The 15,837-nt window shown below is 54.0% G+C and overlaps 1 protein-coding gene across 4 annotated transcripts in view; it reads right to left on the minus strand.

The window, feature by feature from the left end:
* Nucleotides 1-15,837, minus strand: part of TLL2 (tolloid like 2) — a 72,968-nt gene that overhangs the window by 18,664 nt on the left and 38,467 nt on the right. For all 4 annotated transcript variants that reach the window (XM_075934525.1, XM_075934524.1, XM_075934526.1 and 1 more), the window contains 6 exons: nt 13,763-13,880; nt 12,504-12,682; nt 11,306-11,411; nt 9,188-9,312; nt 5,606-5,721; nt 4,329-4,431 (listed from right to left, as the gene is read on the minus strand). In XM_075934525.1, coding sequence (XP_075790640.1) covers nt 4,329-4,431; nt 5,606-5,721; nt 9,188-9,312; nt 11,306-11,411; nt 12,504-12,682; nt 13,763-13,880 — 747 coding nt within the window. The remainder of the gene's footprint in view (nt 1-4,328; nt 4,432-5,605; nt 5,722-9,187; nt 9,313-11,305; nt 11,412-12,503; nt 12,683-13,762; nt 13,881-15,837) is intronic.

The raw sequence follows: 15,837 nt of genomic DNA on the forward strand, positions 1-15,837 counted from the left end.
GGCCACCTGCCCTTCGAGAGAACAGTCCAGCTGCCAAAGTCAACACAGCCAAAGGTTTTTCATTCCAACTGCAACTTAGATAAGAACATCAGAACGGCCAGACTGGGTCAGACCAAAGGTCCATCTAGCCCAGTATCCTGTCTGGGGCACCTGGCATTGGCCACTGTCGGCAGAGGGAGTGAACGGAACAGGGAATCCTCACATGACCCCTCTCCTGTCATCCATTTCCAGACAAACGGAGGCTAGGGACACCATTCGTACCCATCCTGGCTAATAGCCATTGATGGACCTAACCTCCATGAATTTATCTAGCTCTTTTATGAACCCTGTGTTAAAGTCCTGGTCTTCACATCATCCTCTAGCAAGGAGTTCCACAAGTTGACTATGCGCTGTGTGAAGAAAACTTCCTTTTGTTTGTTTTAACCCTGCTACCTATTAATTTCATTTGGTGACCCCTAGTTCTTATATTATGGAAACAAGTCAATAACTTTTCCTTGTTCGCTTTTCCACACCAGTCATTTTATAGATCTTTAAAAAAAAAATCACCTGATTAGTATTCACCTGGGATAGGGTTTAAACATCATCTGGGAACAACAGCCAGCCTGGCTCGCTCCCAAATGCGGCCACCATTCGCCTGGCACTCGATTTACCCACACAAAAACGGGGCCATCTTAAATGGGATCTAGGTGAATGCAGTAGGGACTTGAGTCTCCCGTATTGTGAGTGACAAAGAGCTCGGAGTGACAGCCGCAACGCAGGGGTCCTGGCACATTCCCTCCCATCATTCTTATTTCTTTGTCGAACCAAGAGCCCGAGTCATGGCCCGGTGCCCACTGGGCTGCACTGCCCAGACACAGACTAAAAAGACGTCCCTTGATAGCGAGAACGGTGTTACAGCTCTGAGAGCGGTTCCCCCCCTTTGCCTGTGGCACAGAATTATCGGAGCTGGGCAGATTTTCCTGCTCGGTCCCCTGCAGCCTGATGGCGCTATCTTACGCAGGTGCTTCCCCGGGGGCTTTCCACGGCTTGATTCTCACTGTTCCGGTGTCCGGGACTGCATCCAGCCCAGTGACCCTGTGCATGCAGATGGTGTTACAGCCCGGGCTCCTCGAAGCCTGGTGCACTCAAGACACGTAAATCACCGAGGCAGGATGGTTCCTTCCTTCACTGGGCACCGGCAACACAATCTGCTGTAGGCAAGGGGGGGGTTGTTCCTCGGGAGTAGCTAAGTCCCTGCTTAGCCAATTGACTCGGCGGGGGGAATTTGGCACAGACTAAATGTAATTACCTCAATTGGAGTGCAGCCAGCTCATCGGGGTTCAGATTGCTGGTCTTGCACAAAAAATAGATTAGCTAGCTAGCTACAAGGGATGTGTAGGGAGAGACAGACAGACAGAGGGTGGGGGGAGAGATCAATCGGCCGATAGATCGGGGAGGGAGGGCAGTTGGAGAAATAGAACCATAGATAGATCAAGGAGGTGTGTAGGGAGCAATAGATTGGTCGATGGGGGAGATGGGGAGAGAGAGCGATCGATCGATCGATGGGGATGCTAGGAGAGAAAGATCAATCGACAGATAAGGGGAGGTGTGGGGAGCGATTGATTGATCGATGGGGATGTTGGGGGAGAGAGATTGATAGATTAAGGAGGAGCGATAGATTGATAGATCGATGGGGTGTGTGGGAAGAGAAGAGGACTGAGTGTGGGGAATGATGGATTCATTGATCGATAGGGATGTTGGGGGAGAGATTGATCAATCGATAGATTAAGGAGGGCGTGGGGAGTGATAGATCAATCGATGTGGCTGTTGGGCCAGATTGATCAATAGATTAAGGGGAAGCGCTAGATTGATAGATAGATCGACGGGGTGTGTAGGAGAAGAGAGAGAAGGATGAGGCGCATGGGGAAAGAGAGAGATAAATCAATAGATCGATCCAGGGGACCTGTATTACCCCACGGTGACAGAGCTTGGTGTCACGTCCCATTGGAAAGCTGGTGTCTCCGTATCCACCGACATGCTGCCTGATGAATTGTCTCTCAGCTCAGGCCATGTCAGGAGGAGCAGGAAAGGGGAGTGAATTAGCTACCGCACGTTAACCAACCAGCTGTCAAACCCTGGTGGGGAGAAGGCCATGACGGGTTCACACGTTAGCTGGCTGATGTTCCTGCCAGGCTGCCGGAGGCCTTGAGGGCGTGCTCCCAACTTGGAGAAGGCAAGCGCTCGGGTGGAATAGCATCTGCTGACCCACACCACCGTCTTCCGCCTGCATCTCCCCTCCCAACGCTAACACCGACCCGACCCCGCTTAGCGCACCGACTCGGACCAGATCCCCCCCAAAGTCCAGTCCGCGTGGGTCAGGAGTCCTTGCGGTACGGCAGAGACGGTGACACGGTTCGCTGAAGCGTTCCAACGCCCGGGAAAGGGAGAGCAGCCAAAAGCACCGAGGCTGCAAAGTTACTTAGTTCTAGGTGCCCGGAGCAACTGCCTGCTGTATCTCAAATGGAAGTGCTGCGAGGACGTGGAGGAGAGGAAACACAGAGGAGGAGGCCCGAATAAGTGAGCCCCTGGGAGTGCGATAAAGGGTCCCATTCATAAAAAGTTATGCCCCATTTAAGGCTGGATTTTCACACACATCCCTGGGAAAATATGCAGCGCGCCTTTTTTTTGTTTTTTTTTTTTTCAGGCAAAATACATGCTTTCACCATTCATGCTAATCCTCCTCCCCACCCCCCGCCGGACCGCCACCAGCCTGCCTCTTCCAAACTAATTTCATGGCCCCCACCCCTGTCAGGGGCCAGGGCAGCTCACACAAGCCACTTGTTCCGAACGGAAACGTTTGCAAATCCCACTGGATTAAGATTTTTTTTTTGAAGCGCTTCAGATATTTGGCAGGAAAACTGCAGTGACGCAAGGCCAGGCTGGTGGGAGGCCGGTTCCTGAGACGTGGGCTCGTCCCCTGAAAACAGTGACAGCGGCACGTGGACGGTGAGGCCACAAACCCCACACCACTGCTCCTCCATACGGCACCAGAGAAACGGCCCGGAGACCACAGCTGCCCCCTTAACCAGTGCCAAGTACCCGCGCTCCTACCAACACCACCTCTCCCCAAGCAAGCCCGTGGGCCGGTCCTGCTCTGCCCACAGACAGCATGACAGGGAGAAGCGATGAGCAGGCAGGAGCCACATGGAAACCCAGTCTGGCTTGAGGACAGTGCTCATGGTTGGATGCCTGGCGGCTGCCTCCCAAAAGCAGCAGGAGGCACTTCAGACGTACCGAGGGTTACGAGCCTGTCGCTGCCGATTCTGCGTGGAAGGAAGCTGGGCGGCTGTGCCCGCTGGCTGTGCTCGCGCGCCCTTCTGCTTAGCCTGGCGCTCTGCAGCGCGAGCCCTAGTACTTTGCCCGTCTCTAGCACCTGGCACCCACAGTGCCTTGCTAAGAACCTCAGTCTTGGGCGCTGCATCCGGAAAGGCCAGAGCGGCCTGGCCGTGTCCTGCAGGCTTTCAGCGCCCAGAAGCTGCTTCCACTTGATGGGCGGTTTGAGGCCTGCAGGAGACAACCTGGCTGTGACCGGGGCTAGTTCCAGATGACAAAAGCCATCGCCATGACGGCCAAACTTGGGCCCACTTGGCAGCCCCGTGACAACACGGAGGGGCGCATGACTCATGAAGGCTGAACAAGGGCAGCACGGAGGATACTCCTCCAGCCTCCGCCTCACAAGAATATTCATCCCCTCCCCCGGGGATTTTCCAGAAGAGAAGGCAAAATGGAGCCAGGTCACATGCCCGTTGCTGCTCCAGATTATCTAACAGGTGCGGCATGCAAACAGGATTCCGAACCTCGTGGGAGGCTACAGACCAGGACACGGGATATCCAAAAAAGTTAAAAGCAGAAGTGGGTGAGGTCTGGGGATAGTAGCCCATCAGAACAAGAAGATTTGCATACCGAGAAAACCATGTCGCCAATTGCTAATCTCTGCACTGTGATAGGCTAAGAGCTAAAGGCATGGTCGCCCCACCGTGTGTTCTCATGAATCGCTGTCGTGTTCAGGCTCAGTACCTGCCCCTCAGCTCTGCAGCCGGACAATGGCGGAATATCACTTCCCTACTTCACAAGGCAGCTGGGAGGCTGCACAGCTCCAAAGGGATTTAGGTGCCTAACCACCACTGATTTCCATGGGGGCTAGGCTCCTAAATACCTTTAACACTCCGGTCTCGATGACTGTTCCTGAAGCACTTTGGAATTGTTGGAAGAAAGGCATTAGTACCAGGTGCATCCTTTCCACCCCACGCCTCTTGGGAAAATTTTTTTAAACAGCACTAGCGACTCACCTAACAAGGGAGCCTTCCTCCAGTAGCCGTCCCGCACCTCCACGTAATCATACCAGCACAGGCGACTTTTAAACAAGTCCATCGACGTGAAATTTAAAACGATCTGTGAAGAGACAGCGCACAGTTATCTTTGCCCAAGGCGCGATTTCATGCGACAGATTAGAGGCCATCGGTGCGGTCACTCTGCATACGAAGTTGTGATCGTGGAGGATGGGCCACATTTTATTATCTTGTAGCATCTTTCATTGAAAAAACCACCACCCACTTTTAACCTGATGGGCTTTATGGAGCTAGAGAGAACAAGACAGAAGCCAGCCCAGCTAACTGCAATAATTATGGAAGATTATGCCAATTGACCGCATGGTGAATAAAGAAAAAGCCTATTATTAAGTATAGAATCATAGAATACTAGGACTGGAAGGGACCTCGAGAGTCATCAAGTCCAGTCCCCTGTCCTCATGGCAGGACCAAATACTGTCTAGACCATCTCTGATAGACACTTATCTAACCTACTCTTAAATATCTCCAGAGATGGGGATTCCAAAACCTCCCTGGGCAATTTATTCCAGTGTTTAACCCCCCTGACAGTTAGGAACTTTTTCCTAATGTCCAACCTAAACCTCCCTGGCTGCAGTTTAAGCCCATTGCTTCTTGTTCTACGACCATGGGAGCTTTGGTCGTAAGTGCAAACGGTCATACCTCGACCGTTCGCAACTCGGGGAGCGGCTGTACAATGCTCAGGAGTAATCACAATGGGAGAGAGAGACACAGGTGAACATCAAACAGAGCTGCACAAAAAGGTTGGTTTCCCTTTGGCTCAACCAACCAAAAATGAAACGTGGCCATTCAGGAAAGTCTTTATGTTTTCTTTTTGATTGAAAAGTCCCAGTCTTTTTAGTCTCTCTTCATACGGGACCCGTTCCAAACCCCTCATAATTTTTGCTGCCCTTTTCTGAACCTTTTCGGATGCCATCTGCAGCAAGTAGCACCGGTCCCCTATGCAAGCTCTACTCTGAAAAGAGAGAAGACGGGTGCAGAACATTGTATGTGGGAACCTGACCTCCCACAGCAATGCCTATCCACGACATTGCTGTTCCGGGGTCATTGGCTCTGCATCCCTGGGCAAGACTCCACCAGATGAGCCTCCAACTTCAACCAAGATGGCGCCCAGCCTCGGCATTCAGGATGAAAATACGGGTGGCCTACAGCCTCCCAGGAAGTTGCTAACACAACGCCTTGGGCAACCCATTGCAGATCCAACGGGCCGTCGAACCTACCTTCTCCCCAGGCGTCACAGATATTCTCCACACGCAATGGGAGTAGGAAGGGTAGCCATTTGGGAAACCGGGGGCAGAGAAATTCCCCGTCGTGTCCTGCAAGGTCTCACCGCAAGCTGTGGGATTGAAAGACAGCAGCAAAGAGTTACCACCTGAAAGACATCCATCAGTCCATCAAGCTGGGTTCGATCTCCTGTTGTGAATACAGCTAGCAAGTCAGGCAGCCTTGTACCGCCCGGTCCCAGACTCAAATCCAGCCTCAGTTAGTAGGGAGCTAAGAAAGATTTATCCATCTGGGGATGCTCAGAAAAATAAATCATGCCAAAGGGTAACCTCTCCCATCTGCACCACGGATATTTTTAAATGATGTGAATGGGGGAAGATCTTTTCTTCCCTTGCCACCAAAGGGAAAATTATGACAACCCAAGCCCACGAGAAAAGCGATTTTCCCTTCATTACACTCTGCTCAATAAAGTTCCCCTTAGTTACCATTGTTAAGACTCTGTTTCGGATTACAACACAGTCACAACAAGCCCAAAGCACCCTCCGTTCACGGAGCGAGCTCGGCAGCGCAGCAAGATGCAGGATAAGATTTTCATGTCATGCCATGTCAGTGCCTCTCTCCCCCACGCGCTGTGTGTTGCCGGTCGCAGCAGGAGAGCTGGAGAGCCCAGGAAGTTTTTAAATCACCAGCTTCCAGCCTCTGTGAACTCAGCTACGACTAATCCCTGGTCCTGGAGGCAGGAAGGGCTGGACTGTGGAACGCCATAGATTCGGGCAGGGCAGAGGGTGCCTGATGGGGGCAGAAGACCACCTATTTCACCTGCAGGGAATAGCACCAACCGCGGCTCGACTGCTCTGGATCGCTTTGGATTTCAGAAAGCTTGTACCCACTCCCCTTCTGAAGCGGGGTCTGACCCTGGCTTGGTTCCCCCAGCAACTGCTGGCAGCCCCCAAGAATCCTCCATAAAGCTGGGAGCACTTTGAAAGATTTGACAAGATGCAACATCTGCCTCCGTTTCTCATGCAAATGCCCCGGAGGCGGCTCTGCCGGGTATCCCCTCCCCCGGCTCACGGCTCGCTGATTTTTCAGCCTTGATCACAATGAGAGGGGTGGGTTGGAACCTGGGGGTGAAGAGAAACGGACTCCAATCAGGACACTTAATATACATAAGATCAGCCAGACTGGGTCAGACCAACGGTCCAGCTAGCCCAGTGTCCTGTCTGCTGACAGTGGCCAATGCCAGGTGCCCCCGAGAGAGGTAACACAACAGGTAATCCTCATGTGATCCCTCCCCTGTCGCCCATTTCCAGACAAAGAGAGACTAGGGACACCATTCCTACCTATCCTGGCTAACAGCCATTGATGGACCTCACCTCCATGAAACTATCTAGCTCTTTTTTGAAGCCTGTTCAAGTCCTAGCCTTCACCATTTCCTCTGGCAAGGAGTTCCACAGGTTGACTATGCACTGGGTGAAGAAAAACTTCAAGAGAAGCCACGCTGGTCTAATAAAAGATGTTCCTCACCCAACTCATCCCTATCTCCAGGGACCCACCTGGCTGCACCACCCCTGCAAACGATCCGGGTTCCACGTAGGCCGTTTGCACGTGCTAGAGGCACCAGGTGGAAGCAAAACTCCGTGCTGGACTCCTAGTGCCAGAGCCTGAAGTTAGAGGAGGTGAAACCCAACCCTCCTTCTCCACACATCTGAGCTACACTAGCGGTGCCATCTCTCGGGGCTATGACATGGCCTATGACATGCCAGAAAAGGGCCGGCGGTGATGGTGACGGGTCAGAGGAGGCTTCAGGAAGATTGACCAAAACCTGCTATTTTTGGTGATAAGGACACCCAATCTCTCTGGAGAGAATCACCTGGAATCATCAAGAGGTGGCAGGAAGGTCGTCAGGATGACTCCAAGACCGTCGGACCATTTACGGATGCATCCCAGGTCGTGGTGCGGGGAGATAAAGAACCACTGCTCTGAAACGCCCTGCCTCCGGGGAGAGGCAATTGCAGGGCGCACGTCTCGTATTGCCAGAATTATACGGGGCGAAGAGGAGCTGCCGGGCAGGCTGCAGGGGAATTCGTTCGGGGCACGCTAAGTGCAATTACCCAGTGATCTTGCAGGATCATGGAATTACCGGGCAGACCCCGGGGGCTTGCCAGCAAACGCTGTTCTGATACAGCATCAAGAAAGGAGAGTCGAGAGCGACTTCTGACACGGTAAACAGTCCCAGAAATTCAGTTTGCTTTTTAGTTAGGAGGAGGGGTGTGTGTGTGTGTGTGTGTGTGTGTTGGGGGACACAGGAAGTGGGTGTGAGCGAGGGGAGTGTCTTTCTCCTCCTCAATTGGGGGCCACAACGATGGGAGGGGGGGTGTTTTTTCTGGTTCTCACATGTGCATGGCCCCTGACTGACTTTCCTGTGGGTTAGCAGCCCCCGATCCAAAACCGGCTCCCCGCCCCAAGAGCGAACTGGGCACAGAGGGGTTGTTAATATCCGCACAGCAGGTGGCCAGTGAGGGATGCTAACCCGGCAGGGCGACGAGGCAGGCAAGACTGACTCTTTCCCTGTGTTCGCTGCCTTTCCTTCCCGACTCTCTGGGACATGCAGCGCGTCACCCATCTGGGAGGGATGCGTCTCCAGGCCTGCGGCACATGGACTAATTCCACCTCCTCTCAGACTGGGACCCGGAAGACCCCAGAACTGCCCCCTTCTAAATTGCCAACATGGCTACTTCTGACTGGAGAAGCGTCTGCCCCCTTCTCAGGGGGAATTTGGACAGCATCGCAGTGGACTGAAAAGGAGTTGGCCTTACTCTCCTGTTTGCTTAGACGTGAAGAACAAGGAATAAGGCAGAGGTGGGACCAGATGTGGCCCTCGGCTTGGCCCCTGAGGCTCAGATACACACCCCCAGTATTGGGGACCTGAGTTGGTGCTCCAGCCCCCCCCCCCAACACTCCCCTAGGGGCTGGAACCCACAAAATCTACCAGCCTGGCCCCCCCGGTGTGCAAGGGAAATGTGGAGCGTGCCCTTCTGTTTCTCAGTTGGGTTTTTCCCCCCTTCTTACTCGTGTGCAACCCCCGACTGATTTTTCTGGGGGTCAGTAGCCCCCAACCCAGAAGAGGTTCCCCACCCCTGGAATAAGAGTTTCCCTTTTTGTCCTGGTGAGTTAATCTGGTGACAACCTGGCCCAAAACGAACCCGCCGTGGACCATTTGCCCTCCCCTACCCCTTGGTAACAGACTCTGAACATGGTGCAGTGTGCACTTCCTCAACCAAAAATCGGTGGGCGGGGACAGCAGGACTTTTAGCTTCCTTTTCCGCAAAGCATGCTGGGAAGGGGAGGAGTCTCTGAATATCAACTGCAGGTGCTACATCTGCTGAGGAAGAGAGTCGTAAGCCCTCAAAAAAATTCAAGCTGATTGACAAAAGTTCACCCCTCCCGGCTGGAAGCACTTGGAGGCCCCACCGTCTCCCCAGCTCTTTCACCAAAGGGATCGTTAACGTGCTGTTCAATTCCAGATAAAGCCCTCAGGTGGGACGGCGTTAGAGCCGCCCCGCCCTGGCCGTACTTACCTGGGCACTTGTACAGCTTCCTCGCCTGAGCAATGTCGCCCTGACTCAGCCGAATGCGCTGACCGATAGTTGGCCGCACCCCACTGTCATCGCGCCGGGGAAGGATGGTGTCCAGGAAGACCCCTCTGGAGACAGACAGACAGAGACACAGCAGTGAAGACGGCAGGATGTGCTGAGGGCTATCACAATTACGCATGAGAACCCGGTGAGACCACATGCCCTGCGCTAGCCGGAAGGGGGAACGGGATCTGACCGGACAACATATTTCATGAGAAGTTTGCGCTTTGATATTCGTATCCTCTGACTGTTCCAAATGTGCAGACAGCTCCGGTGAATTCCTCTCTGGGACTCGCAGAGGCTGTGGCTGCTTCTATTCCAGCACAAAGTCTTTACTCGCCATAAATCAGAGCGGGCAATAGAACAGCCTTTTGCAAGGCTCACGTCAACATACTCCCATCGGATCCACAGAAGCTCAGATTGCTCCGCATGGCCATGGGAGCAGTGTGGGGTGTCCTTGCTGACCGAGACTACTGTCGACATAAGAATGGTCAACCTGGGTGAGACCAAAGGTCCATCTAGCCCCATGTCCTGTCTGCCCACAGTGGCCAATGCCAGGTGCTCCAGGGAGAGTGGACTGAACAGGGAATCTTCAAGTGATCCCTCTCCCTGACGGAGGCTAGGGACACCATTCCTACCCATCCTGGCCAAGAGCCATTGATGGACTCAACCTCCCTGAATTTATCTAGTTCTTTCTTGAACCCTGTTAAAATCCTGGTCTTCACAACATCCTCCAGCAAGGAGTTCCACAGGTTGACTTGCCATTGTTAGATGATAAAACTAAAAAGCTCCTGTGCTCCTAATGTCCAGCTTAAATTGCAGCAAGGGAGGTTTAGGTTGGACATTAGGAAAAAGTTCCTAACTGTCAGGGTGGTCAAACACTGGAATAAATTGCCTGGGGAGGTTGTGGAATCCCCATCTCTGGAGATATTGAAGAGCAGGTTAGATAAATGTCTATCAGGGATGGTCTAGACAGTACTGGGTCCTGCCATGAGGGCAGGGGCCTGGATTTGATGACCTCTCCAGGTCCCTTCCAGTCCTAGGATTCTATGATTCATGTCTTAACTCATCCCCACTCTTGGTCCCTTTGGACTGGCCAAGCCTCTGAGCCAAGGACTCTTTTTGTACCTTTTCCTAAGTCTCGTCTTTGTGCTCCCTTCTGGGTGTCCCCCTCCCCAAGTCTTAGACCTTGAGTCAACACAGGATTACGCATGTGCCTGACTTCCAGCATGTAAGCAGCCCACTGAAATGAACGTGCCTCTAGCGCAAGGGTCTTAAATGCAAACGTTATTTCAATGTAACATTAAAGGGAAGCATTAAGGCCTAGTGGGTAGAGCCCTGGACATGGCCTAAGGGGACTTGGCTTCTGTCCCCCTGCATTTCCTTGCCAAGACAGCGGTCTGGCACCGTCCTGTTGCCTAGTTTGCTAATTGTGACCAACGGAGGAGCCAAGCAGATCCGCTCCCTTGCTTGCCCTGCCCTGTCGCACCGATGGTAGGTCTGCTTCAAGCGCAGCGCTGCCATTCGTCAGCTGGCTCCCCCAGGCAGCAGCTACACAAGGACCCACAATGCATTGCTCCACTAGTGACATTCACCAGTGGCGAGTTTCAGGGTCCTGACGTCTAGACAAGGCCAGCGGGGGCAGAACTGGGCCCACACACCGGGGCTGAGTTCCCAATGCGCCTCTGCTATCCATGCAGTGGGCGGAACAATCCAAGAGGGCTCAAAGTCACCTCAACTGGGGAGGAAGCAGAGAATGTCAACATGGATAAGTACCACCTTGTTGCTCTACGTAACATTATCTGGAGGTCTTAGGGGTCTTTGTGAAAGGTGGAGACAGAGGCGGTGAAGAGAGGATTTCCCCGTGGTTCCACTGAGCCATTTGTATGCTTTGGCTTTACAGGTCTGGCAGGGCTAAGTTCTGATGTTGGATAGATCGCTGCTTGCTTACGTCATGCTTATCTGCATGAAACTCACAGGACTTCTAGCGGCAGTGCAGCCTGGGTAGCCAGCCGCAGGCGCTATATAAAGTAGTAAAGAGAAATAACCTTGGATTCCGACCTTGAAAAGGTGTTCCGGGCGTAGTGCATGATGCTGTCAAAGTCATAGGTCTCTCCCAGAGAATTCACTTCTCCGGCTTCCATCTTTAAGAAGTTGTACTCCTGACCTGCGACACAAGGCTCCGTTAAAAAGGAAAGGATTTCCCAGAAATCTGAGAGCCTGGCTCAGAAGAGATCTCACAAGCAACACGTGCAAATGAATAATTTTTTTGGCGTGGTGGCTGAACCACCAAAATAAAAATTAGAAAATACTTTCATTTGGGATCAACCCAAAACACCTTTTTTTTGGGGGGGGATATTTGTTTTTAGTTGTTTTTTGTTTGTTTTTGTCTACACTGCAGTAGCCATGTTGGTCACAGAATGTTAAAGAGAGAAGGCAGGTGAGGTAACATATTTTAATCAGACCAGCTTCTACTGGTGATGGAGACACACTTTTGAATTTACTTTGTGTAAACTCGAGCTCTGTGTAAGCTCAAAAATGTCTCTCTTCCACCAACAAAAATTGGCCCAATAAGAGATTATTTCACCCACCAAGTCTCTCAAATTTTCTGGCAAAACAAAATAGTTGAACACAAATTTGGTTTAGGTTGAATGAAACATTTCATTTGGGTTTTTTTTAAACCTGCTTAAAAATAAAATCGAAGATAAATTTGAACCAAATTTTGAATTAAGCCGAAACATGATGTTTAAAAAACATCGCAAGAAAAACATTGATGTTACTTATTTATTTTGCGGAAACAATTTGGCAAATTTGACACAAATCCATGACATATTTTGATCGACCTAAATCCATATAATGCAGAAAAAAAATTGGTTGCACAAGTTTCTCCCAGTTCTACTCAAAAGGGGCATTTCTGGATCCCTGATGGGAAACAGATTATACCTGCTCAGACGTACAAAAGGCCTAACATGAAGAACGAGTCTCTCTTGTTCAGCCCAATCTCCTTTCTGTATCGGTTTCAAAATTCATTTGATTCTGTTTCTCCCATATAACTTGACTCCCTAGAAATGCTCTGGAAAAGCCAGTCACAGCCTAGCGCAGCGCGTGTCCCGTGGCACCAACCCCACGTACATTTCTGTGGGCTTCTCAGCTATCTTGTAAATTCCTTTAACGTTATTCTGTTTAGCCTGCCCACGCCCACGGAGCTCTGAGGTTTCTGCTGCAGTCTCGGGAAGTGCTACGAAAACGCCACTTTTACCTTGCTGGATGTTTTCTCGGATGATGGTGACATGCTGGTCCCGGTCGGGCCGCGTGTGCTCGTGCCAAAACCCAACCACGTGGCCCAGCTCGTGGGCCACGATGCCAAACTTGTCGCAGTTCTTGCCGATGGAGATGGCCTGGGGGCCTCCCCCTCGGCGCCCCACGTAGGAGCAGCAACTGGAAAACAAGGAGTTGGATGAGTGACGTTTGCGGGCGAAAGCAGGCGGCATGGCTGGCCTAGCAGGTGTCTCTGTACTGACAGAGCAGGCTCCCGGCCCTGCTAGAGGCAGGCGGACGAACTTGGGGTAACGTTGCCTTTTGTTGGGTCAAGGTGCTCCGGAGCAGGCAGGTCTGAGCTTGTCGAGAGAGAATGCAGCTGGGTCTCCCTCCCCTTCACCCTCCATTTAGCCTTTTCACCTGGGGCAGGCCTTTGGAGCAGAACGGCCTCCGGTCTCCTTATGCCGCATGCCAGTGGCGGGGGGGTTGGTGTAAATCTCGGTGAGACGAGCCAGGCCTGGGGAATTGGTTGGGCCTGGGGCTGCTTTGGGAGGGCGTTGGACTCAATGACCATCTGAGGTCTCTGCCAGCCCACGGTTCTAGGCGGGGCATCACGGTGGAGGGATATTAGATTCTACCGGCAAACGTGCCATCTCCAGACTCATTGCCCTGTGGAAGGCACAGGCCACATCCAGCCGATGGGCTGTATTTGCCTGTCCCTGGCCTAGCCCAACAGGCCCTCGATCCTGCTACAGTAATAAACAACAGGGGCTACATTCACCATCAGGACAGAGCGCCGATGGGAAACCAACAGCCTAAGGAAACTGGAGCCTCCGAGAATCTACCCATCGGACCTCCACGGGGGGTCGTTAGGAACTGGACAGCGAGTCCCTGAACCGGGAGAGCCGATGTTCCATTCCTAGTCCTGCCACCCCCTTCCTGTATGACCCGAGGCGAATCCCCAGTGGGGAGCCACCCCCAAGACTGGGAGCTTAATGTTGCCGTCTGTAAAATGGGCACAGAGCCTCCTGTGAGAGCAAGACGCAGCCTCTGCCCCAGCAGGCTCACAACGCGTTTCAGAGTGGCCCCACTTGGAAATACAAAATGGAGGCACGGCGCTTTCCACGCGAGTTTCACTGACAGGGACGGGACAGTCCAAAGGTGCACCTGTCCCACCGACATCCCTGGTACAGGATCAGGGAAGAGGCTAGCCGGTCGTGAAGCTGGAGGCCGCTCCGTGTGCCGGGGAGTGTCGCTTACCCGCAGGTTCTGTACGTGAACACGATGAAGCTCTCCTCGTCGGTCCTCTCCACAAACGTCACGCAGGTGTACTTCTCCCAGTGCCTCATGGCCTGCTTAAAAATAGCCCTCTGGCTGCCTGCAAGAAAAGAGCACAGCCACGCAAGCATGGAGGGCCTCGTTTCCCCACTGCTCCCCTCCGAGGCCACACCTGCTGCCTCACACCTGGCGAGCCGCCGTTCGAAGCGACACGATTCAGCACTGACAGTCGGGGCCGCGTGTCTATTCACCAGCCGGAGAGGCCCACCGGCAAAAGGGAGCGACCCTATGGCCAGCTATGCACGGCGCGGTGTTCTGGACACGACCCAACTCTCGCAGCGTTCAAGCCCAGGCCCACGCAGGACAGGGAATCAAAAAGCTGGGGGGCGGGGGGAATTCTGGATCGGCATTCGGGGCGCATGCCCCCAGCTCCACGGGAACGGAGCCAAACGGTTGCTGAACACGTCCTCAAACGAGGAGCAAACGATAGCGAAGGGAAAAGCTGGAGGGGGTGAGGACAGATGGAAAGGTTCGGGCACAGACAGATGGTCTGGCCACGGGGGAGCATGCAAAGCAACGTGTACACAATGTGTAATGCGCTCCCTTTGCCCGGTGCACAAGGTCTGCTCCAGGCTGGCCCTGACGCCGCGGGGCAGAGGAGACGGCTCTGCCCTGCCAGCTAGAGAGGGAATGTTTAGGAAAGGGATCGGACGATTCAGCTGCCGACCATGGCACCTACCAATCTGTGCCTGCTAGCAGCAAATGTCTGAAGGAGATGGGGCACTAGAGGGGGGGGGTCTCCGAGTTTCTGCAGAGAATCCTTTCCCAGGTGTCTGGCTGGTGGGTCTCGCCCAGACGTTCGGGGTCCAACGGATTGCCGGATGTGGGGTCAGGAAGGAATTTGCTCCGGGGCCAGATTGGCAGAGACCCGGGGGTGGGGTCTGCCGCGTGGGGCCCGGGTCACTCGGAGTTTTACCCGAGTGTAAATGGTGGATTTGGATTCTGAAATCCCGACGTCAGGCCGGGTGGGACCGAGCCGGAGGCTCGGGTCTGTTACAGGAGCTGGGGGGGGGGGGGGCTGTCAGGCACAGAAGGTCAGACTTAGCGGATCACGATGGTCCCTCCTGGCCTTCACGTCTCCGCCTTGGGCCGCATGCTGTCCCATTGGGAGCGGCACCACAGCGGCGGCCTCCCACACGGCTCGGCTCAGCAGGAGGCCCTGCCGAGACAGCGCCCCCTCCTCGCAGCTCTGCCCAGGGCAGTACCTGAACCCGACGGGGCAGCGTGGGGGGAACGGGACAGAACCATGGAGCAGTCTGGGAAGGGAGCAAACCTGGAGCAGGAAGCGCCCTCCGGGAGGCCGCAGGAAGCGAGGGCGAAACGGGGTTGAATGCGGAGTGAAATATGGCCTCAGAGCCCAGCTTGGCGCGATCTCCCAAAGGGAGGGGAGAAGTCTCCCCACCAAAGCCAGGGTGGACGGGCCGCTGGGGGACTTAGAGACCCTGCACTGGCCCGAGCAGGAAGGAGGGCTGGACTCGTTCCCACATCTAGGGTGCCAGGGAAGCGCTGGCTCCCCCTCTTTCAACCCTTCCCCAGGCCGCTCTGACCGAGGGAGGTAACGGGGCACTTCTGCCACGGCGTCCCCAAGCACGCACAGAGCACCAGGGCAGGCACAGTTGACTGGGTATCTGAAGATACACTTGGCTAGCACAAGACACGGGGAAGGGCGGCCAGGCAGGGCTGCACCCGAGAGGCCAAGCGTCCTCTGGAAGGCGAGCGCAAAGCCGCGGCAGGACACGGCCCTCTCCACGCTCTTGGGAATGAGGCCTATTTGCCTGTCTAGGCTCTCCGGTTCCACCCAGGGATCCAGCTCAGCGCTCCGTATTCCTCCCCCCCCAGCTGCCTGACGGCTCGGCGCCTCACCGGCCGACTGGCCAGAGAAGCAGCACAAGACACAGGGGTGTCCGGCTTTGCTGTCTGGGCCCCGGGCGCTCACGTCCCCATGCCCGTGGGGCAGAGCGTCCTGCTTTTTCAGCACTGCCACCCCGCAGGCCCGA

Source organism: Pelodiscus sinensis, chromosome 8 (genome assembly GCF_049634645.1).
Source record: "Pelodiscus sinensis isolate JC-2024 chromosome 8, ASM4963464v1, whole genome shotgun sequence".
Taxonomy (NCBI): Eukaryota; Metazoa; Chordata; order Testudines; family Trionychidae; genus Pelodiscus; species Pelodiscus sinensis.